General features: G+C 39.5%; 1 protein-coding gene across 1 annotated transcript in view; it reads right to left on the reverse strand.

The window, feature by feature from the left end:
- The window catches only part of LOC116709554 (nesprin-2), a 49684-nt gene extending 24798 nt beyond the window's left edge, over positions 1 to 24886 (reverse strand). The window contains exons 1-8 of the mRNA XM_032548171.1: positions 24728 to 24886; positions 11053 to 11240; positions 10823 to 10973; positions 9065 to 9247; positions 7285 to 7422; positions 3453 to 3647; positions 1557 to 1827; positions 902 to 1035 (exon numbers count right to left, since the gene is read on the reverse strand). Of these exons, the coding sequence (XP_032404062.1) occupies positions 902 to 1035; positions 1557 to 1827; positions 3453 to 3647; positions 7285 to 7422; positions 9065 to 9247; positions 10823 to 10973; positions 11053 to 11240; positions 24728 to 24838 (1371 nt within the window). The 5' untranslated portion in view covers positions 24839 to 24886. The remainder of the gene's footprint in view (positions 1 to 901; positions 1036 to 1556; positions 1828 to 3452; positions 3648 to 7284; positions 7423 to 9064; positions 9248 to 10822; positions 10974 to 11052; positions 11241 to 24727) is intronic.
- Positions 24887 to 25159: the final 273 nt, after the last annotated feature.

Consider the following 25159-nt stretch of genomic DNA (forward strand, 5'->3'; position numbering starts at 1 on the left):
GTTTAATCTAGATTCAGTTTGTTATATGTGTAAACTATGGGAGGGCGGGTATGTGATGTTGTGGGGCTCTCTGAGCACTGGGAACTCAGTTGAGCCTGCTCCGCCTTTGTAGGTTTACCTTAAATCCCATTATTTGTAACTGCATTTCGGCTGCATCTGTTATTGCTTTCCGTTGAGTTATTGCGGCAGATATAGTGATTAAGGGCATGTGGTGCCAGCTGCCACCATTGAGTAGGGATTTCATCTGGCCACATGATAGCGCCAAAGTGATTCTTATGTTAAATTGAGCCAAAAGGCTGTCTGTTTGTGGTTTTATTACTGAGGTTGTGCCTAATGATGTAATCTTTAAGTGAATTGGGTTATTTGTGTATGTTGTGGATTTATATGCACATATGGATGGTTGAGTTTATTTATTATGTGATTTTTTTTTTTAGTTTGTATTAGTTGAACCTCTATTTATTTGTTATTGCAGACTGCTGGCAACACTGAGTATCAAGACGAAATAAACCAGCTCACATCTACAGTTTAAGTTTTGGTCTCATGTCCTCCTTCCTGTATCCTAACTGATACACCATCTTGTTTGCTGCAAATACCTAAGAACCTAACTTAAATTAACAAGTAATTTTCACTAATTAAAATGAAATCTTCGTCACCTCATATCTGTGGGGAAAAGTGGAAGTTAACTGTGTTCAAGAGCTATTGGACCAAGAGGAATTTTTGTCCAATAGCATTCAGTGAATTATAAACCTTCATCAAGCATTTAAATCTCTCTGTCTCCTGACAGAGTCTGCAGTGTTATAGGTCAGCTGCAAACAGTTCATCTGTACACTTCAGCTTCCTAAGTCTAGCTGAGCTCTGCCCTCTAATAATATTAACATTTGGGTCATAGGAAGACTCTTACATAGCCTCCCTGATGTTGTGAAGAGCTGCTGTTGTGAGCTGGCATGGTGCTCAGACTATGGATTTCTCTGCAGACACGTTTCCTCTCTAGGAAGCTGGGGTGGTGCCAGCTGGGACGCTGCGTAACTGACTTCACTGAGGGAAACAGAGAAACTTTGGTAAAAAATAAAAATTTAAAAAAATCCAAAACAGATAAAAAACATTAAAATATGAAGCATCACTATCCATTAATAAACAACATCTATTACAAGCACAGAACAGTGCAAATTCTATTGGCATGTTGCCATAAATTCCAGCAAATTGTTCAATCTAAAACTGTACAATCAGGTGAAACTCAACAGAGGGATAATGCAAAGAGATTAATAAATTGGAAACTTGGATTATTCAGGGGTTGCTGAATAATCATACTTTCCATGTTGGGGAAAGTATAATTATATTAATAATCAAAACTAACCAATAACAAAAAGGAATAGCACAGTAATTCAGGCACAAACAGCAAACAGAGGGCCAGCCAGAGGCTCACTGTGGTTTTCACTAATTAATCTGAACTCTCCGTCTCCCTCATATCTGTGGTGAAGAGTGGAGGTTAACTACGTGTAGGAGACCCAAAGGGAAAAGATTCACAAAGAAAGGGATGATTCATATTTGCTGATCACCTGACAAAGCACTGAACAATGAGGCATCCTCTTCATCCTCGTGCGATGTTGACTCTCCTACGTCAACAGTGTGGTCCCACTCTAGGGGAATGGAGTCCACGCTGACGGGGGTTTCTCTTCCTGATCGTTCTAGCGGAGGTATCAGCAGGTGGGACATGGCCTGCCGTCCAGCTGAGACTCCACCCAAAACTGGAACTATCCTATTGGTCTCACAGGAGGATTGGTCCAGGTCTGTTTCATGGTTTGATATCTCCCTATCCTCATCCAGAACCTGCAGTTAAACAACATTTACTATTATTATTATTATTATTATTATCATTATTATTATTATTATTATTATTATTATTATCACACACACATCCTGAATCTGATCCTTTCTCACATGGGTCACGCTAATTCTCTCTCTTTCGGCGATGAAACTGCTCCAGAGGTCAAACTGTGAGGTAAACATATCAGTTGGTTTGGCACATTTTTCTGCCTCCACCTCTTTTTAGTCATTAATGGGTCAGTGACGATTTTGGTTTTATGGGCTAGTCAGTGCCACCATGTATCCACTCACTTGTGTCACTCCAGTCAACAGAATATATAACCTCGGAGGACAGGAACCAGTTAAGGAGCACTGACAGATTTAATTGGATTAGTCCAATGTCCTGCAAGAAAATCAACCAATGGGCCATCACAGTCGATAAATTTTTGGCTTTTTATCTTTTTATTATATTTTTTTGGATAAATTCTGACAATCTCAGGCCGGCTCATATATGGACATCAGTCCACTGGGCGTTTCCCGGTACGCCAGAGAGCCAGTCCAGTCCTGCCTACGACATTGCCCCTGTGGAGCTTTAGGACTCTCTGATAACTGTAATTCATCTCACTCCAACTTACATTTAAAAACTGAAAACCTCCAAGTCAAAGGTACGCAATGTCTGGAAGTGGACTGATGAGTCAAAGCAGATGTTTCCTGGCCTGCTTTGGCTGCACAGATTTTAAAGGTTTTGAGGCAAACAAATTTGCATACATCATCCAGCACATGGACTATGTGTCCGCATACATCCAGTGGATGCAACAACAAGAAACCATGGTTCACTTCACATTTCAGGAAGTTGCATTACACCAAGGAAGAAGCTTACAGCAGCAGGAACTGAATCCTGCATAAGCAGGCAGCTGAGAGAGGCTACAGTGACAAGCTAAAGAACAGCTTCTCAGCTAATGCAGAGTCCTATCAATATCACTAACTAAAGAAGACCACGCCTTGGAGACCCCTTCGACTGGAAGGTGACCTAAAGAACCTCTTCTCTTCTCCAAGGTTTGAAAACCATCTATTCACACCTCACACCACACCCATACAAAATGACTACTTACACTCTTCATCAACAATTCTATAATCTCTAAAGATCACTGAGGAAGATGTAAATAAACTCTTTCAGCATCAGAAGACCAGGAGAGCTGTAGGACCTGAAGGTGTCTCCTCCTCATGCTTAAAAACCTGTGCTGATCAATTGGCCTCCATCTTCAGGTCTCTCCTCCACCATCGTCCCCGTTCCCAAAAACATACCATCACAGAATTAAATGACTACAGGCCTGTTGCATATACATCAAGTACTATCTTTGAATTACATCATAGGCCCGTAGCGGGTCTCCCTGCAGCTTGACCTCAGACTGATCAAACATCTTTGTAGATAAACCCGGGGATAAACCACCCAAGATTGTACACCATAGTCCTGTTGGTGGACGTCAGTTCAGCCTTCAGCCTTCAACCACCAGCCATCAGCTAATAAACACTTCAACACCATCAGCTAATCAGCACCATCAGATCTGAGCTGTGAGGGAGCTCAGACATCCTCCATCAGATGCTCACTCTCTACATAGTTTCATGTAATTTTGACTACTACTACTCACCGGTCTTCTGTTGATGAGGCGGTGATGGAAGCGAGTCACCCTGCTGAACACCTCCTGGCAGTAGGAGTGAAGCTCCTCCAGCTCATCCTCGATCAGCACAGCATCCAGTGGAGCACTCTTCTGGATTAGATTCTCCCCTAAAACAATCAGGGCATCAATCTTGTTGGTGTTCAGCGTGATCTCCTGCTGGAAGCCCTACAGAGAGAAATTTTAGAGCAGGAAAATATTTTAGAAGCAAACCACTCTGCACACACATTCACGAACTCTAACTAACACACTTATAGTTCAAAAAACTCGCCTTAAACACTTCTAGTAAAATCAAAAATGTCACTTCGCTCCGTTCTCTTCTTGTCTCCAAAACTCTCTCCAGAACCGCTGTCTCACCATGTCTCTCACTCTACCATGCCAGCACATTGACAGAAACTCAAAAACCCTACTTTGTGTACGCACTCCAAGGTGTCCAGCGTACTAGAAGACCAGAGAGGATATAAGACTCTGGCCAGAGAAAGACTGATTAAAATAACAGACCTGCTGCTGTGAATAAGCAAAATGAAGGTTATGAACTATAACAGCGTAACAATGAACAATAAAGTCAACAACATATTGTATAGCACTTTGGCCAACTGTGTTGTTTTCAAAGTGCTTTGTAAATCAACATAGAACTTTCCAGGAGGAACATAAAACATCAGTTGGATCATGCACTAAAGAGTACCAAAAAATAATCATTCTGTCAGAACCCGGAGAACAAAATGGATCATAGATAATGTGGAATTGTCATGCAGGTAAAAACACATAATTGAGCACAGACATGACCAGGAGGCCCATTCTGAATCCCTCCATGCAGAATGGTGAAGGATGAAATCCGGGTGGTGGAGTGAGTTCTGGATTCTCTGGGGGATCCAATCCAGAGTAAATATAGCCTTACACAACCAGTATGAAAGGTGCTGGACAGATAGAAATGTCCCGCAGAGTTATCTCTGTAATGCACAAACAAACAATGAGAGCAAAAGTGCAGTTGTGTGTGGCACTTAAGATTAACACTTCACTCCTCAGAGTTCTGAGGGCAAAAGCCAGTCAGAATTATCTCTCAATCTGTGATGCTTTTAGGAGTAAAAGCAGGGTTAGGACGCAGCACAGCTCAGCTGCCGTCGGCTCATTTCTTGAGACATGAAAGGCAAACTCTCTGCAGATTTCAGGGCTAACACTAGAACTGTTTGAAAGATAAAAACTTAAGTGGAGCTTAATCTAAAGACTCAGATGGAGATTCAACCAGTGCGCGCAGGACCAGCACCAAATTCCACTGAGCAACAAGTGTGCATGACACAGGTCTTTGTCTGCGTACACCTCTCGGAAACCCCTTCATCAGCACGGAACATGCAAGGGCTCGGGCAAAAAAGGCTGTCTGTTAGATCTTGATTAAGTGTCCTCAAATTAGGTAGCACAATTAAATTTTTTGTCATGGGGCCCAAGATTCCTGGCGGTGCCCCTGGCATCTTTGCTCTTAAGTGCTTCTTATTCACTGAAGAAAAAAATGGAAGCTGATTGTCCTGTGTGACAGTTATGTATACAGACCGAGGTTGGGCCCACCCAGTAGTTTGGACTAAAGGTTTTCCAGTGTTGCACGGGAGAGATAAGCCCAGTAGCGATAGCCTTAAAGGGCGGAGCCTACACAAAATAGAACAAACAAGCAATGAAACTTTGCAACTCTAAGGTAGGTCGCTATCGCTAAGGTTTTTACCTCTTTGCTACAAGCAAAGAAGGATCTTTATTTGGCATATTGATTAGAGATGCATCAAGAAATTGTTTACTCAAACTGGCCAATTATCAGCTTGACTAACCTTGACCACTGACCAGATGCGGTCCTAGCCTGTTTGACGCCTTGGACTAACCACCTTTCTTATGGCACCCGGCCCCCCTTCACAAATTTATTGAGCAGGGGCGGGGATGGGAGCATTGGTGCTCTACATTAGGCACTGTTGACATTAAGATTATTTGTTTATCAAAGTGGGAGGAGAGGTGTGGAGGGGGTAGAGAGATTTTGAGGAATATGGGGGGTGACACTAAAAATGGGGGCGGGAGGGTGTTGATCATGTTGCCACCAACAAGATGCCATCCTCACTTTTAGTACATTACTTGGAATTTGTGGTTAAAAAGTCTCTTCAACTCACTCTGCACTCTAGAAAAAGAAAGTTTTTGATAATTGTGCTTTTTTTCCAAGTACTCTTGAGTCAATACTGAAGGCATCCAAGTACAAATACTTTATTTGAGGTTTTGTTCCTTTTCTGGAGCCATTAATTTATCTAATCTGACTCATGATAAAGAGATAATCCCGGTGTTTCCATGAACAGAATTGCTTCACATAACATCAGAACAAGTCTCTATGTATCATTTTATCTTAAGGTAGACTGCAGTCAACTAACTTAATTCTTAGGATTTTTTTTGGAGGGGGGAAAGAGGGTATTGACACAATTGACACATTTTTATCTACATGCAAAAGTCCCAAGTCAGAACCTTTGTATTGTATTTCTGGTATTCCTGTAAATCTGTTTCACAAGAGACACCTGAAACAAACAGTGATAGTCGAGAGCGAGAGTGAATTCATCTTTATTGTCAGCAGAATATTTTTGAATACATTATGTATTTAGAATATTTGATGTAACTAGTAATTCTGTGAAGTGGGAGAGGGGTGTAAGCACTATAAAAAGCAACAGCTCTTGTATCAATGCAAGCTTCTTGACCAATAAAATCGCCAATTAAAATTATCCAACTGAAAAGTTTAGCTTTGAATAGCCTTACAGCCTGTTTGCTTTGTATTTTTGTTGCTTTGTTTTAGGCATGTTACTTGGGTGTAGGCATTTTTAAATCGACTACTGCCAATATTCCATCATTATTACCATACCTTACGAACTTTATTTATGAAGCACTTTATACACCAACAGGACCAAAGTGCTATACACAATCATAAAATACAATGCAATTATAAAATAGAAAAGATTGAATATAAAATAGATATTAATATACAGACACAATAAAACAAAGTGAAACCTCTCAGATTGTGCCAAAAGCCAAAGAAAAAAGATGGGTCTTAAGAAGGGACTTAAAAACAGCGAGAAAACTTCCTTTGTCTTATGCCCAAAGGAAAATAGGGGAAATATGGTCAAGTTTTCGTGTACCTGTTAAAAGACGTGCAGCAGCATTTTGTACTCTCTGAAGCTGGGAAATATATAAATCATTGACTCCTATATAAAGTGCATTACAGTAATCCAGCCTTGTGGTCACGAATGAATGGATCACTATTTCAAAGTGCTGTCTGGAAAGAATAGGTTTTACTTATGGCTAGTGCCTAAAGTGGAAAAAGCTGGATTTTACAATGGCTCTAATGTGTGCTTCCCGCTTAAGACCAGCATCCATCTTGACCCCTAAATTTGTAATAACCGGCTTGACATATTGGGCCAAACAGCAAAGATTGGTCAAGGAATCTACAGTGGATCTGCCAATTCACAGATACCGTTTTCTCCTACTCCATATGCAAGACAATACTTTTCTTTGATATTGATCATTTTTTGTGTGATTTATCAATATTTTGATAAGAACAAAAATTAGACTGCAAAATGTCAAGAAGATGTGGGTAGAACTGAAGACTAACCTTTGAAAAGTTTTAACATCTGCAGGGTTACCTCTATCTTTCTTTCCTACCAACAGCCATCACCATCTTCAATAATTCTTTCAAGAATCTGAGCTACAGTAACATTTCATTTCCCTTTGGGATTAATAAAGTATTTTTGAATTTGAATCAAGAAGATTTGTATAAACAAACAGGAAGTAGTCTTACTCTCAGCTGCCTAGTCTTGTCTTCGATGTCACTCTCGGAGAAGTGCGCCACATTGGTGAGCTGCAGGTCCATCTCTGTAAGCCAGACAAGAATCCCTTCACGGGTTCCTTCAAAGTCCTCTCTTTGAAAGGTAAAGTGCTGCACATGAGAAAGATAAACATTTCAGGAGTAACACCAGAGTTTTAAGATGTGTGTCTGAAAGAAGGTGATTGGGACAGGAATAGAATTGGGCTGATTTGCTGTAATCAGCCAATTACAGCAAAAGCTGCTGGAAAATTCAGGAAATATAGATTTTGAAATGGAAATGGAACGAAAGTTAGGTAAAACACAAACGCTCTGTAAGGATTTCAGTTTTTCTGTGTTTATTTAGTTTTCTGTGTCAATTGAGTTTACGTGTTGTCCTGACTACCCTTGATTGATCCCAGCTGTGTCTAGTTCCCTTGATTACCCCCTGTGTATTTATACCTACCATTATTTCTTGTTCTCTGTCAGGTCCTTGTCTAGACTGTCTAGTTGTCGCTTGTCTGCTGTCTATTGGTTACTGTTTACCAGTTGCTACCAGAGACTAGTTTCTTGCTTTTGCTCCTCTGTGCTGCCTGGATTTTTGTGTTTTTCACCATTAAACCACCATCATCTTCAACTACCTACCTCGTTAATCCTCACCATCTTCACCCCCACCTCATGACATGGTCATAATAATGACATCCCTTGTGAAACAACAAAAAGGAAATCACATCAATCTAAGAGTTAATATCAGGTAGAAGGGTGATGCCAGTGGTTAATTGCAGCTTCCTGTCCATTGCCTTGCTTCACAAGTTCTTTTTAATGTGTTTAATTCACTTGTACATCCACGTGGTACTGGTCATGTTGCTGAATCCTTAAGTATCTGTAAGATTCCTCACAGAAAATATGTGCTCTGAAACACACTGCAGTCTATGCCAAAGGTACCTCTTTACATCCTTCATCCTTCATCCTTATTAGTTCAATTTGAGCTGGTGCTTCTTTTTGTTTTAAAGAACATTGTATGTCAAATATCTCTTCTAATCCTTTCAAATTCAAGAAGTATTTCCCACTCATGGTCCAGCAGTTCTTTCTTTCAGTCAACATGTCCTGAAGAAAGGGATAAGTGGTCACAACTGAGCCCCTTGGTTCCTTATATTTAAGGAGCCAGTGTAAGTAACACCCTGTTGTACTCATTACAACATTAATGAGTAATGTTGTAATGTTGCAACAGTACCCATTATGATTACCCATCATAGCTACCTGTGATGGGTAAACTGCACAACAGTTCCTCACGTTTCTCAACATAACTCCCCAACAGTTTTATCCCAATCCCATTTCTCTTTGACCAACAGAGAAATGGGACTCTGACTGCAGCACTTTACCTTTCAAAGAGATGACTTTCTGTTTATATTCCCAAGACAGAAGTCTTTCTGTTTATATGGGAATGTTTTCCTCTGCTACAGCCAGTTTAATGTGTGTGCTCCCTGAGGGAAAGTACAGTCAAAGTACAGTTATTCAAAACTCTTTCTTCATGGCATTTCACTGAAGCAGAAGATGTATCTGATAGCTTGAGGTGCTATTTTATAAACTTTGTAGTTTTTGTTGCCTCTTTTGTTTTATTCATTATGCTGGTATCTGATTTGCTTGACTGATTTGAAAAGGTCATTGGTTAGATTTTGACATTTTTAATGTGCAATATAAAAACATCCACATTGACATTCTTTTGTTTCTCAAAAGTTACATCTGATCAGCTCTTGGACCTAAACTTGGTTCTCACCTTTAGCCTGCGGAGAACAGCTGCCACCCTTCTCTGTAGGAAGTCCCATCGCTGGTTTCCATCATGAACCAAGAGCTTAAGCTTGCAAGCAGCATCTGTGCAGTTCTCCCGGGCCAGGCGGCGATATTGTTTATTAACAAGCTCCAGCTGTGTTAGCCGCTCATGAACCTGCCGCTGGAATGTCTTGAAGTGATAAGGCAATAACGAAAAACATGAATTACGAATGGAAACTCAAGACAACTCTAGTATGACAAACACTAAACTGTCTGACACTGTGTATATGTGTGGACTTTCTCTCATTTTCTTGGATCCCTCTGGTAGAATTTCAACCAGGCCAATCAGTGAACAGAAAGACAAGTTGTGAATGATAATATTAATTTTCTACACTGTTTTAGAATTGTACTCTGCTTGTAGTTTTAGCAATGGAAGTGGAGCAAATGGACAAAACCTTTCGGTCTGTGTTGGATAAGATTCCAAATATTGAATTAACATTAACAGGCATCTCGCTCACTTCTGTCCTCACAGTGGTGGATGGTTGTTTATAGCACAGGCAATTTCCGATAAGGTTCACAGCGGTAAACTGCCGCATTACATCAGTCACTGATAAACATTAGTGATCGGCTAAAACTTAAACTTTAATAGAGTCCACACCTCCAGCAAGCAATGGTTTCTCAACAGCCAAGAGGCCAAATCCCCTGTACAAAGCAAAGGATAGAACAAGGGGTTGTTTTTTTTTTACCAGACTACGTCTAACTACATGTCATGTGGAGAATTGCAAGTAACATGTAACCTCCATCTCCAACAATACATAATCTCCACCAGAAAGTTTAGATACTTTCTTGTTTGAGCAATCATAGACCTTTATAAATGGACTTCCATTTATTAAAAGTCCATTATCTGCTGCTAGAATCTTTGTCCTGTAAAATCTAATTAGTTGTCCTTAAAAAAATTGCCTCAAACAAAATAAGCAAAGTAAGTTTCACATTAGTGCATCATGTTAACTTACATTTTCTATTTATGTGGACTGCTTGATATAAATTTAACCCTGCTTAGAATTACTAAATACCTACGACTTACTACTTTTCACTTAAATTAAACAAACCAATTTTCCTCTCTCTATCCCACTTCCAATTTTTACGGTTTTATTGGCTCAGAGGTCTTTATTTGAGAGTGGTCAGAGAGCAAAATGGGTGCGAGAGGGGGAAGACATGTCGCAAAGGTCACTAGGCCAGGACTTGAACCTGTGACAGCCGCATTAAGGACTAAGGCCTTGTACAGGCCCCTGTGCCACCACAGTACTGCTCTCTCTCACTTCACAGAATTACTACCGTAATTACATCAAATATTTAAAAATGGTAAATAGTAAATGACTTGTACTTGCACAGTGCTTTATCAAGTCCAGAAGACTCCAAGAGCAAGAAGTAAACAAAATTGTCTGGCACCATTCACCCCATGATGGTGGCATGCTGAACATTTAAGTCGACTCACTTTTTCAATTAAATACCATGTTTGCATTTACAGTGTGGCTAACATCTTTTGTGATATTTCGGGAACTATTGAAACTTGGTACATCAAAAGCAGGATCTTGACAAACCTTTGAGGAATATCTGAAAGACTGTTTTTCACTGGCAGATTGAATGTACTAAAAAACACTACTGATGTTCAGAATCCACAATTCTAATTAAAAACCCCGTCCAGTTCTCCTCAAAAGTGGATGTTGCTGAAGAAAAGACAGAGAAGTAAGCATAATTGTCTAACCTCAAACTTCTTAAGCTCTTCTTTGGCACAGGTGTAGAGGACATCAGAGGAATTGGGGTTGGCTCCAGTGAGCTCAGCTGCTTTCAACCAGTCTTCAAAATGAGAATAATCATCCAAGAACTTACACCAAAGATGCCCAGTCTCCTCAATCCTGAGTACACCAAACAAGTTCCTTCACCTTTTTATGAACATTTTAAGACATTTTCAAAGAATTTTCTTTGGAGTCTCACCTCAGCCTCCGCTCCATGGACATGGAGCAAATGTTCCTCCAGCGACAGTCCAGGCTGCGAACAGTCTGCTGGATCAAGTCACTTTCTGAGTCACTGCCACATGCATCAGCATCATGGAGCAATACGTCACACAGCGTTAGCACCAATGCCACACTGTCAGTGTGCTGCTCAATGTCCCATTGCAGATCCTACAGGTCAATATGACATATGATGTGGATTAAAAATATATCTGTCTTTGGGAAACAGTAGATATTATCAAATGGAATTTTTATCCAAACCTCCAAACTCTGCTTTTGTCAACAAATTCTTACTGCTTGGTCTGAAATTGACTTTGTGCAATCTGGTCTGTGAAAGTCTTTTTGCCCATTTTACAGGTAAAGTCTTCATTGACATATTTCAGCTTTAGGACCAGAGAAAAAATGTCTGAAATGAGGAACAGACTTCAGTCCCTTAAGACTACGTTTTTATTCTTACTTTCAGGAGTTTTGGTTTCAACATGAAAATAATTCACGATTTTGTCAGATGTCAGTACGGAGAAAGTCTGCCTGTGCTAGTAGAGTATGGATGTAGGAATTCTGTTGTCATTTTTAAAGAAGCACCATTTCATTTAAGTTTCTGTCTTTGATGAAGCTACTAAAAGAATAACGACAGCCATTAACCTTTTACTTTACTTCAACATAGAAAGTTTTAAGCCATATTCTAGTTCTACTGGAGGCTTCTTCTTGTTGAAAGGGAGTTTTCCTTTCCTCTGCATGCATGCTCAGAATGAGGGATTACTGCTAGTCAATGACTCAATGCAGTCTGTATTCCTTATTCAGTATTCAGATTTATTCAAGTCCTGAATGGGCAATTAATATTACAGCAAGTTTTTATGTCATATACAGAGAGACTTAAAAACTACCAAAAGTAAAAAACAATAAAATACACAAAAAAAACATCAAATATAAATCAATACATGATAGAGTATAGTAGTGTACATCATTCTCAAATGACTACTAACTTCAGTAATATATGGAACAAATAACAACGGACGTCAACAGTCCCCTATTGACGTCCGTCAACCCCTGAAGTCTCCCCTGAAGCAAAAAGATAAATTGCTGTAGGAACAAAGGAGAGCTTGTACCTGTTAGTTTTCATATGGAGAAGGCCCCCCTGGAATGGTGCTATGATGCCATCTGATGGGTTTCATTTAGTAATTAATTGCAATGTCTAATTTACTGGAGTCATTTTGACATGTAACCAAAAATAATAACCAGGATCAAACTGGGATGTATGTAAATGACTTTTAATCTGTCTGTTTGATTGGACTGAGTGGATGGCTGTTCTTATTTATTAGTTTTTTGGGGTTTTTTTACCAGTTATTTGTTAATTCTTACATTGTGTGTGAATTGTGAGACAGTTAATTTTTGTTTTAAGCATATACACTGTCTGATGGCACCTTTTAAATTTCGTTGTCCTTGTGACAATGACAATAAAGATTTATCTTATCTTATGATATAAATATTTTATGAATTTGGTCTAAATAAATAAACTTGATTGTAGTGAATTAAATAGATATCAATGCAGGTTACCTGTAATACCTGTACTAGTGAAGTGAGGAATGTCAGTTCCATTGAAAACTTACCAGAATGTATCTGCTGTTGTTAGAATAATTTTATTATCATTGTTACATTAGTAGTGTTACTAGGGTCATCTATTGGTTAAAGTGAACATGTGTGTGAGACAGAGCTAACCTGTCTTTAACCCTTAAAACATGTTCTTTGAAGATGGTCTTCTGAGAGTTTCCTTAGTCGTAAAACTGCTTTTGTTTGTGTTAGTTCCTGGGGGCTCCTAACCTTTCTTTTGTTTTGTGTTAATAAAAGGCAAGTTCTACTGCAGAGTTTCAGAACACATGGTGAGCTGTTCAGAGGAGCAGTTCGCTGTGTTTTCTCCTTTTGCAAAAGCTTGGTTGAAAACTCAAACGTTGTCTGTGGTTCTTTCTTTGTATTTTAGGTACACAAAAATACCTATCATTTTGGTGCCGTGACCCAGATTCTCAACATACCCGTTTGCTGACAGACGAAGAACGACGCGCTGAAATCGTGCACGGCCAGAGTCGGGACTTGGAAACAAAATCCCGGGAAGTAACTTCTTCGCTGGGCCAGCGCTTAGGTCCGGCTTTGTTTGTCAGCAGTGGATTGAAGAGATCCGAGCAGACAAGACGGACCGACAGAAACGTGAGTTGATAAGCGCTATTAAATCGGGTTGAAGTCCCATATAAAATAAAAAAATAATTTGGGTTGAAGTCCCAATTTGATTAACCCTCCTGTTATGTTCGTTTCTGAGGTACAGCAATAATGTTCGTGGGTCAAATTGACCCAAACAGTATTAAAAAAATATTTTAAAAAATAAATAAATATTTCCAAACAATTTAAAAATAAATAAATAAATAATAACAATAATTTAAAAAATTTAATTTAAAATGGGTCAACTTGACACGGAACATAGGAGGAGGGTTAAAAAAAATAACATCAAATTATAGAGAAGAGCAGGATTGAGTCCCCTCCCTTTTGAGCCGGCAGAGTATGTTTGAATTTGTGCGTGTCCCGTTCTGGATGAGGTCCAAAATTTTTGTAGGAATGCGAATGTGAAGTGTGACTGGTGCTGAATTCCCTGAAAGTACAACTTATTGTCCTCGGAATCAGAATCCTAAGTGGGGAACCGAACCAAAACATTAGTTTTGGCTTCCTGCTCTCCAGTGGACAATAGGTGCTCGCGTGGGGCACTTTCCGCGACGAAGAACAAAATAACAGATCATATTGAACTAAATTGCAGAGTACTAAAAGAAAGACCCTCAAGCCGGTAGGAAATTTGTGTGTGTGTTTGAATGAATGGTGCTTAATTCAATAAGATTAAAACTTTCTGTCCTCGGAATTAGAATCCAAAGTGAAGAACCGGGTCAAAATTAGTTTGACCTAGAAGCCTGTTCTTCAGGGGACACTAAGCGCTCACTTAGAGCACTCTCTTTGAAGAAAAAGCACAAAATACCTGTATTAAGCTAAACCGCAGAGTACTATAATATGGGAAATAAGAATTGTTGTAATTCCTCTCCTGCTGAGGACTCCAAAGGGGATGAAAAATACATGTCCTCATTAGGGAAAGTAATTGATAACATTATTCTGGTTCTAATTCCATACCCTCAAGGAGCAGTTTATAGTCATCTGTCAGGAATCAAACAAAATGTTGGAGAAGAGGTAGATGATTTTTGTTTTAGATTTGAAAAATAATTCAAAATTCATAGTGGGACCACGTTTAACGACGACCCAAACAATGCATATCAACAACAGTTGAAAAATGCTTTACTGTCAAGTTTTTGGCCTGAAATTGGAGGCTGGGTAAGGAAACATTTCGTTGAAGTTGAAACTGCCCCAGTCTCACAATTGATGACATGGGCATGCCATGCTGAAAAAGGAGTCAAAAAGACTAAAACAGGACCGGATGTTTTTCATCTGGGTGATCTTGAAGAATCAGAAACCTCTGCCTTCTCCCAAGGCCCCTACAGGGGACGAGGAAGAGGCAGAGGAGGTTATAGGGGGTGAAGATCCTTTTCAAGTAATCCACCACAAAACTCAGATGGTTGCAGGAAGTGTGGTGCTTTCGACCATTGGATAAGAGAATGTCCAAAGAATAAATTAGACAATAGAAGAGGTGGTGGAAGAAAAAGAAGACCGAGGTCAAATTCCTCAGCATGAGTACATCCTGTCACACCCCAACAAAACACAAATACACCAAAAATGAGAAATAGAAAGAAACAATATATAAAAATGGTAATAAAAAGAAAAGAACATTTTCCTCAGAGAACAATGTTGTTTTTATGTATTGATTATTGGGTAGAATAATTACAAAATATTAAAACACCAACTTGGTGCTATGATCCTTTGGTTGTATGTCGCTCACTTCACAGCCTCAGCATTAAGGATCAACAAACTTAAAGTAATTCATTGATCTCTGATAAAATGTTTACACAGATTAAGTTAATTTAAATGTAAATTAACTTACATTCTACATTTTAAAATCTAACATGGTAAAGGATAAAAGAGACTATGGGTTTTTAACATGTTTCATGTTTATATGTGTTCTAAATGATTTATAATTATAAAATATAAACAATGTTGGGTAATAAGTGGCTAAAACTATATAATCTAAAGAGAGAAAATATATATATATATATATATAATATATTTAGAAATATATAAAAAACACAGAAAGAAAAACAAACTAATCAACTCCTATTTGCTTCTTTCCTTTTCCTCTGTCTGAGCCTCGCTGCGGTGCGTCTGACCTCTGACCTCAACTCAAACCTGTCTTGCCATGGCCGAGATGAAGTCCCTTCTTCGTCACTAGCTAATGACGGCAATCAAGAAGACAAAGAAGAGTTCCATAACCTCCAGACACTGAAGAATCTGCTGATTTTAATTCATTGACACCTGGGAACTGCCATTCAGCAAACTCCTGCATGGTGTCCTGCTGGACATTGAACTGAAACTACATTCCGGTGTTTGGATACAACTGAACTCTTACAACCTCCGCTGATCTATTCCCTGACATCAGCGTGGAGAATAAAAGGATAATGTGCTTCAGAGACAAAGACAACAAACTGAACTATTTGATGATTGTTTCATTTGTGAACTGTTTGGACATTGACAGAGGGACAGTCAGGACAACTCAAGATCCAGCACCAGAGCAGTTGGACTTACAGGAAACTGCAGAGAGAGTTGGAGGGAGGAGGGAGGATTACACCTCAGTGACGCCACCACCAGGAGGAGGATGAAGAAGTGAGACAGAAAGGAAACATCTAAAGATAAGTGTATCACACACACAGCTGTTATACACTGTTATTGCATTTAAGATGTGCTTGCTTGCTAACCCTGCACATGTATTATCTAGCCAGAAAAGGAAGTCTTAGAGACTTTTATTTTCAACAATAGACAAATTCTCTCAGTTGTCCCTGTTAACTCTGAGTCCTGAACAGCAGGACCAATGCTAAAGGTCCTCTTAGGGCCCACAAGCCATAGGTTGGGAAACCGTGAAGGGAAAACTGAAATCACTAAAAGCTGAGCAAAGAATTAATGAAAATTATGCCACAAAATTACACCAATTGTAAATCTCTAAAAATTATCAAAGATTTTAAGCTAATAATGATTTGCAAAATTTTCTTTTTCCTTTTTTTTTTAAAGGAAATGGTAGTTTGGGAATTAAATTAAATATCTCTAAGTGTTGAAAATAATTGATACTGCAGTGTTCATAGACCATGAAGTATTTGTTGCATTTAAATCAAGCAGTTAATTTAGAGTTTAATTCTTTAAATGAATCTACATTTTATTGAAATGGGTGAAGTGTTACAGCAGAAGGAAAATCAGTTACTGCTGGATTCTAACACATGTCTGAGATAGCTTTTTTTAAATGTGCATGTTACCTAAAACAGGATCCTGACAACTAAAGATAAATATTAACACATTAAAAATGTTAACAAACATTGGAAAACTCTTAAAGCTTCAGAAAATTTGATAATAATTTGAGCACAGAAAAACAATGAAAGCAGACTGAAAATTTGTGTCTAACTGAAAAATCTGACTAATTTTTATATTTCTGTTGTCTCTTTGTGTTGATGGACATGAGTGTGATCAAGAGAACAAACAAACTGTACTCAAGAACTGAGTGACTGATCAAATTATTGATAATAATAATAATAATAATAATAATAATAATAATAATAATAATAAATTGTCATTATTTGAAATTTGAAATTTAAAAGAAACTTTGATATTAAGTAACTTGTTACTCCAAATTGATGATTGTGAATAAGAATAATAATTTCTACACTAAGTTTAAAACTTTTAATCTAGTTTTGATTGATTGATGCTTATTCAATTCATAAAGAAATACTGAATTAGAGGATTTGAGATTTTGGTTTAATTTCGGGATGGTCATATTAGTTAGGAAGAGTAAGACAATGTTCTGCAGAAAAGTCAACTGTGGGTTGTGCCATCTGTCAGGAGTAAACAGACGTGTTCCTTTGATGGATTTGACAAGATCCACATGTAAGATCTCTAATAAATAAATTGCCTCTTTGCTAACAGCTCTCCTATAAATAATATAACTGCCAGCTAAAAATGGCAGTTTGTAAGTGTGCAGTGCACACCACAAGAAAGGATGAGGTTTTATAATGAAAACAGGTCAGCTGATCAAATGTTAAAAGAAGCAGCAACATGATAACGTGGAACTGGAAACTTCCTAAAATAAGATGAAGAAGAACAAATAATAGATAAAATTGTTCTAGCTGACATGCAGGAAAATGCTCCAACAGCAAGAAAACAAATGTGAATAATTAAAGGGGCAACATTGAATGATGATTCTACCAAAATCCCTTTAAGGCAGCTGCAATTTTGACTCATGGATATTTGTTAATGTGTCAACAGGGAGGATGATTACTATATTACTACCAAATATGGATTAAAATGAAATGAATTAAAAATTAAATTCTTACTTAAAAATTGTTTTGTACTGCATGACTGGTTTGTATTAAAAACAATCCTCAGGGAAACGTGAGACCAAAAAGAGGAAGTTTCCCTAAACCTTCTTATCCATTCCAGACAATACATATTGATTTTATTGGACCATATAAATATTGTTTGGTAGTGATTGATGCATTTTCTGAATGGGTTGATATAGTCCCAGCAAAGCACGCAGATGCTTTGACAGTAGCTAAAGCTATATGTAAAACTATTATTCCATCACATGGCATACCACAAACTTTTTATAGTGAAAACTAGATTAAGAAAATGTATGGAAACAACTAACAGACTGTGACCAGAACGTTTAGATTTGGTGAAGTTGTAGATGAGAGTTACACCCACACAAGAAGGATTAACCATTTGAAATAATTCATGGAAGACCATACAGATTGCCGATATTTTCTGCAGATTTGCAGAAAGCAGATGAGGAGCAAACACTGACAGAGTACATGATCATGACTCTGAAGCAGAAAGAGGTGTCAAATGCAAATTTACTGCCCTCTGACTTAACTCCCCCACAGGAAACCACTCCCATCAAGCCAGGAGACTGGGTGTATATCAGGTCATAAAAAAGGAAGAGCTGGGCCAGCCCACGGTGGGAGGGACCGTTCCAAGTGCTGATAACTACTCCAACTGCTGTAAAGATTGCTGAAAGACCCAGATGGATACATCTCAGTCACTGTAAGGTACAGAAAGTGTTAGACTTCTAGATTGAGTGATGGGGAAGTTCTGGCTACAAAGGGAATTTACTAATTTAGAAGTAAATTGTCTCAATGCCAGCGAAGCAATCAACAGATCCTCACTCTTTTAGCCTAGAAGTTCTGGCATCTCTGTAATCTGAGCAGCAATGGGTTTCTCACAAGCCAGGTGGAATCCCTGCTGTGCTGTGACTGCAGCATGTCTATTGTTTTGGAGTGGGGGTTGTCTTCGCCCTCAACAAGATAAGGAGAGAAGCAGACACATCCTCCCCCCAGATTCATCCACATGACTACAGCAAATTTGTGGTAGCAACTGATGAACAGGACTGCATATGAGGGGAATGAGATAAAACTGCTATGTATGTGCACAACTACCCTACTCCACACACAATTCTGGTTTGAGACCGGAAAACATAACTGAACTACAACAATTTTGTTTGTATGGAGCAAGCACTCATCCAGGCTACAACAAATTGTCTACATACAGGGGTGTTTGGGAAAACCGAAACTATTCCAAACCATTTCCAAATGAGTATCTACACACAACACCACTGGCTACAGCTCTGTGTTCCCCTATAGGTGACACTATGCCTCTGCCACAGATGGACCTTCGACTACCAGAAGTAATCACGTTGGCTAGCCTTAAGCCAGGAGCCCTTGGTGTCTGTGTGTATAATAATGGCACAACCCTTCTGGGGACTGTCCCATGGAACCTGTGTAACAAAATCTATACTTTCTGTGACAAGAAGGCAGACTTTTTCGACTGTGATGACTGCCAAGCTACGAACCACATCAGTACTGCCTGTTCCAAAAGATGGAAGTCTGACCGCAACTGTACCAGCTATAGCCTTCTGCAGCACCATCGTTCCAGGGAACAGAGGATCCAGGACAATGGCAGACTGGTACTTTCTATGTGGACACACTGCTTATGTTTTTCTTCCCAGAAATTGGGGAGGACTGTGCGCCCTGGTTCTCTCTCCAACCCAGTGACTTTCCTGAAAAGGTCCAGGATGCTCATAGCCATGGACGCTACCGCACTAGGAGAGACGTCATGCCGAAAGTCCAAAGGTGGGGACGCTGTACTACAAAAACTGGAGTTTCTTGGAAACTCAGGATCTGGAGTGGCAGAGAAAAGTTTACAAGGCCTATTCCCATGGGTGAGAATAGCTGAAGTTCGAGACCATGTTGAGATAATCTCAACAGCTGCGTCTCATCAACAATGCGTGCCAGCTAGCCAATGGCATCGCAAAAGAGATGACTGCGTTGAGAAACATAATTCTGCAAAACTGTGTTATGTTAGATCTTCTCAGAGCCTCTCAAGGAGGTGTCTGCAAGATCATAGGCTCAGCATGCTACACATTTCGTCCCTGACGAAACATGAACTGGAGGAACTATACATGACGCCCTGCATGAATTGGAAGAGCTTAAAAATTATGTGGACAGTGCAACTCAGGGGTCACAGCCTTTTGACTTTATTTCTTGGCTCACCTCTGGACCCTTGTGGCGACTTTTGTTAAAGATTGGAACCCCCATCTCAATTAAGAGGGGTAATGCTCTGAGGCAGGGGCCCCTAGGGGAGAAAATTAGGACAATTCTAAGGGCCCCTGATCGACAGGGGGCCCTCCACAATTTATTTATTTTTTGTTCATGAAAATAAAATAAAAAAATTTGGGGCCCTGTCAATAACAAAATGAATTATATTGTGTTTTCTAAGATTGTTTTTATCAGTAAAAATTTTATGTTCCCACTCCGAGACCAAAATACACACATCCATATTTGCCCTAAACACCCCCCTGGATCTGCATGAAATGGTTCGTTCCTGCTTGGTGCACTTGATGGTCATGGTGTTATGCAGCAGTCAGTAGAAGACAAGAACGATTGTGGCGCTTATTATGTTGCTAAGAAAAATGATAAAATAAGGTTTTCAAAAAAATAGAGAGAGGGAGAGAGAAAGACAAGAGTGTCAATTTGTAACCCAGTTTTAGACTGTAGACTGTGTGAGATTATCAACCATTTAGCATAATTAGCTTAGCTACAGACTACTGTTTGCCTCCTTTTCACTAGGATTTAATGAATTAAGGAAAAAATTATCAACATATTAATATATTTAACTTGTCCCTTTTACCTTTTACCACACTTAACAGAGGAGTCAGTCAGCAGCAGCTCTAACCCATGTCCCTCCTGACCAGCCTCTCCTAAGTGAAATTAAAGCTGCAGTACGTAACTTTCATAAAAAAAAAGAAATATCACATATTTGTTAAAACTGTCGTTATGTTGTGACAGTATAGCATGAGAGACAATTTGTGAAAAATCTATTTCCTCTGCTTTCTCCCAGTGCTCTCTAGAAACGACCAGTCAGTGAAGGAGAGTTTTAGTGTTGTCAATTACAGTCTCATGTGGCTGCTCATCCTCCCTCCTCTTGCTTTGTGCTATGCTGTAGCTAGTGCAGCCTGTTGTAGATGATCACTCTGCAGATTATCTGCAGATAAACATTTTTCCTGTAATTATAAGTTGTTTCTCTGCTATTGGCACATTTAGCAGTGAGTGAATGAGGTTGATTGACAGCACTAAGACCCTCCTCCTGGTTCTGATTGGTTGTTTTGACTGGAACGTTGCATTACCAGTAATAGTAGTTCAGGGAGCAGGTGGAAGAGATTGATCTTTTCACAGGTTATCTGTCTCATAACAAACTGTCACAACATGGTGACAGCTTTAACAAATATGGAGAAAACATATTTTTTTATTAAAGTTATATACTGCTGCTTGAATAAATGCACATTTCTTGAAAAGTCTGGATTGCTTTCTGTGTATTTTGCACATTGCTTTTGACTGCTGCTCATGGGGAGAGATATTTCAGTAATCTAAAACTAATAGAAAAGAATTAAGCAACCTACTTGTATACTGTATGCAGACTGTTGGATGTAAAATTCATGAGCAGTAAATATTGTGCTAGTATCGGTACTGAACCAAAGAAAGCAAGTTGCAAGCCTTTAAAATTGTGACGCTTTTTATGGGTCAAAAGACTCAAAAAATTGTAACAGCAGCTGCGTAGGGGGGGGGGCCCAATCAAATTTTTTGTCAGGGGGCCCAAGATTCCTGGCAGCGACCCTGCTCTGAGAAGTTATATTAAGTTGAATTTATTTTTTGATTTACCTTAGATTAGTTTACTTCTATTGATTTGCATGCATGTAAATACACTGCCTGGCCAAAAAAAAAGTCGCCACCAAAAAATGGTCACACTCTAATATTTTGTTGGACCGCCTTTAGCTTTGGTTACAGCCCGCATTCGCTGTGGCATTGTTTCAATAAGCTTCTGCAGTGTCACAAGATTTATTTCCATCCAGTGTTGCATTAATCTTTCACCAAGATCTTGTATTGATGATGGGAGAGTCTGACCACTGCGCAAAGCCTTCTCCAGCACATCCCAAAGATTCTCAATGGGGTTAAGGTCTGGACTCTGTGGTGGCCAATCCATGTGTGAAAAAGATGTCTCATGCTCCCTGAACCACTCTTTCACAATGTGAGCCCGATGAATCCTGGCATTGTCATCTTGGAATATGCCCGTTCCATTTGGGAAGACAAAATCCATTGATGGAATAACCAGGTCATTCAGTATATTCAGGTAGTCAGCTGACCTCATTCTTTGGGCACACAATTTTGCTGAACCTAGACCTGACCAACTGCAGCAACCCCAGATCATAGCACTGCCCCCACAGGCTTGTACAGTAGGCACTAGGCATGATGGGTGCATCACTTCACCTGCCTCTCTTCTTACCCTGATGCGCCCATCACTCTGGAACAGGGTAAATCTGGACTCATCAGACCACATGACCCTCTTCCATTCCTCCAGAGTCCAATCGTTATGCTCCCTAGCAAACTGAAGCCTTTTTTTCTGGTTAGCCTTACTGATTAGAGGTTTTCTTACGGTTACACAGCTGTTCAATCCCAACCCCTTGAGTTCCCTTCGCATTGTGCGTGTGGAAATGCTTTTGCGTTCACAATTAAACATACTCCTGAGTTCTGCTGTTGTTTTTCTTCGATTTGATTTGACCAAACGTTTAAGTAATCGCCGATCACGATCATTCAGGATTTTTTTCCGACCACATTTCTTCCTGGAAGACGATGGTTCCCCACCATCCTTCCAGTTTTTAATGATGCGTTGGACAGTTCTTAACCCAATTCTAGTAGTTTCTGCAATCTCCTTAGATGTTTTCTCTGCTTGATGCATGCCAATGATTTGACCCTTCTTAAACAGACTAACGTCTTTTCCACGACCACAGGATGTGTCTTTTGCCATGGTTGTTTAAGAAATGAGGAGTTACTCATTGCATCAGCTGGGGTTAAATAACTTGTTGCCAGCTGAAAGATAATTGCCTATGCAGTACTTATCCAATAGGAGGCTTGTACCTACTGTATTTGCTTAGTGGCGACTTTTTTTTTGGCCAGACAGTGTATTTATTGGTACAATTTATTGTTTTGTGTTAGGTTTATGTAAATAATTATTTCTTGTTTTGTTTTATCACCCCTTTACCTGGTATGAGTGTTGGAATTGCCCAAAGTATAAAAGGCAGCTTCTTTGTCTCACTGTGAAATGGGTGTTGGTGTAAATGTGACCTGCAACTCCAAATAAAGATACCTCGATTGCATTTTGTTGCCTTGCCTCCTTCCTAAATGCAGAGCCTCCGCTGGTCAAAGTGACACAGATTGTCATTAGATCGGTTGGCTCATGTGTGTAATCTTTGATCATCATGTCTAACACAACTGTGTTTAAATCTGTTTCCTACTATTGAAATACAGTGTACAGCCAAAAGTATTGGCTCCCCTGCCTTGACTCACATATGAGCTTAAGTGACATCCCATTCCTAATCCATAGGGTTCAGTATGACGTTGGTCCACTCTTTGCAGATAGAACCACTTCAACTCTTGTGGGAAGGCTGTCCACAAGAGTTTAGGAGTGGACCTAAACCTTGGTCCACTTTAAGTGGATTTTTGACCATTCTTCCAGAAGCACATTTCTGAGGTCACATACTGATGTTGGACTAGGAGGCCTGGCTCTCAGTCTCCTTTCTAATTCATCCCAAAGGTGTTTTATCGGATTGAGGTCACGACTCTGTGCAGGCCAGTCCAGTTTATCCACACCAGACTCTGCCATCCATGTCAGGTCCAAGACCATATTATTTACTTCCAGATTGTAACTATATTCAGATTGGCATCAGGCCATTTGATTCTGCTGATTTTAATTTGATTAAAACTCTCTGAATATGTTGCTATCAATCATATTATGATATCCATTTCCATATCATTTGTGAGGGGTGCTCACGACTTCACAAGAACCCACCAGGTTCCTATTGACCAGGGGTTTACCAGGAGTCTGAACCAGGAGTCTGGTGAACCCAGTCCCCCAGTCAATGAGCAAGAGGTGGAGTCATCCTGAACGGGTTGCCAGTCCATCGGAGTGCAACACAGAGACAGACAGGACAAACAATTAAGCATGTCTCTCTATATAGAATTTAGTGGGACCAATCAACCTAGAAATCATGTTTTTGGACTGTGGGAAGAAGCCGGAGTACCTGGAAAGAACCCACGCATGCACAGTGAGAAAATGCAGACTCCATGAGAAAGACCGGTAATTGACCCCGGACCTTCTTGCTGCAAGGCACCAGTACTACCAACTGTGCCACTGTGCAGTATGAAACTCCACTTTAGTTTAGTCTTCCTCTTAAACCCTTTCTGGATTTATATTGTCCTCATCTGAGGAAATTAGGAACATTTATTAAATTAACAGTCACAAGATAACACATTTATACCTCACAACAGGATACTGGGGATATTTAAGAATTAATTCTCATTAGGGAATCTATTTGGCCTGACTAACCTAATTACGACGTGTCCAGATGACACCGTGCACACCGGTCTTATGGTGGTTTATTGATAGCTGAAAGGCTAGGTTTATATTGGAAATGACCAATATAAACCTATTGGTCTTGGGACCATTTTGCTTCTGAGACTAAAGAGAATCTGCTTTAGCGCATTTGATGAGCATATGTTTTTTCTCTGAAGTGCTTGCCTGGAAGACTTATTCCAGAACTGTGAAAAAGTATTCCCACCCTTTAACCTTTTTTCGAGAACATGAAAAAGTTTCCTTTTATAGAACGTTTTGCTAGATATTCTAAAAGCTGCTCAATAAAGTCTATACTCAGGAGGCTCCAACTGCTGGCACTTTTCTTATTTCACAAAGCTGTTTCTTTTGACAACATCTACTACATCAGTTCAAGTCAGAACAATAACTGTAGACTTCAAATAACTTTCTGACATGTGATTGCACCTTTCTTACCGTCATTCTATTTGGGGTAAGAAAGGTATGTATTGTTGACACACCTGAAAGGTCATTTAAAGGTCATGGTACACCTCTTCTTTCCCCACCTGCTGCTCAGCAAGCTTCTTGTGGATCTCCTCACTGTGGCACATGTTGTAGACCACGGGCTTGGTCAGCTCTGCCTCAATGCAGGACAGCCATGTTCGCAGGTTGCTCATGTTCTTATCAAGCTGTTGAATTGTGACCAATGTCTCCTTCAGCTTCCTCGCCCTGCGAAGAAACGGACACTTTTTACTGCACTGATTAACAGCTGCCTATTGAGAATTTGCTCAATGATATTTATCCTATAAAATATATATTTTATTTAATTTATATATAAAGCATCAACATCAGTGGCATTTACTGACTCATTTACTGAAGACACTGGGTGTAGTTGAAGTATTCTGAAATATAGATGAGAACTACCTTACATTAGTATCTTACATGGAGGTTATATTAGATTGGGAAAAAGCAATAGCTACACAGAAGACAATCTGTGA

This window comes from Xiphophorus hellerii, chromosome 19 (genome assembly GCF_003331165.1).
Source record: "Xiphophorus hellerii strain 12219 chromosome 19, Xiphophorus_hellerii-4.1, whole genome shotgun sequence".
Lineage (NCBI taxonomy): Eukaryota > Metazoa > Chordata > Actinopteri > Cyprinodontiformes > Poeciliidae > Xiphophorus > Xiphophorus hellerii.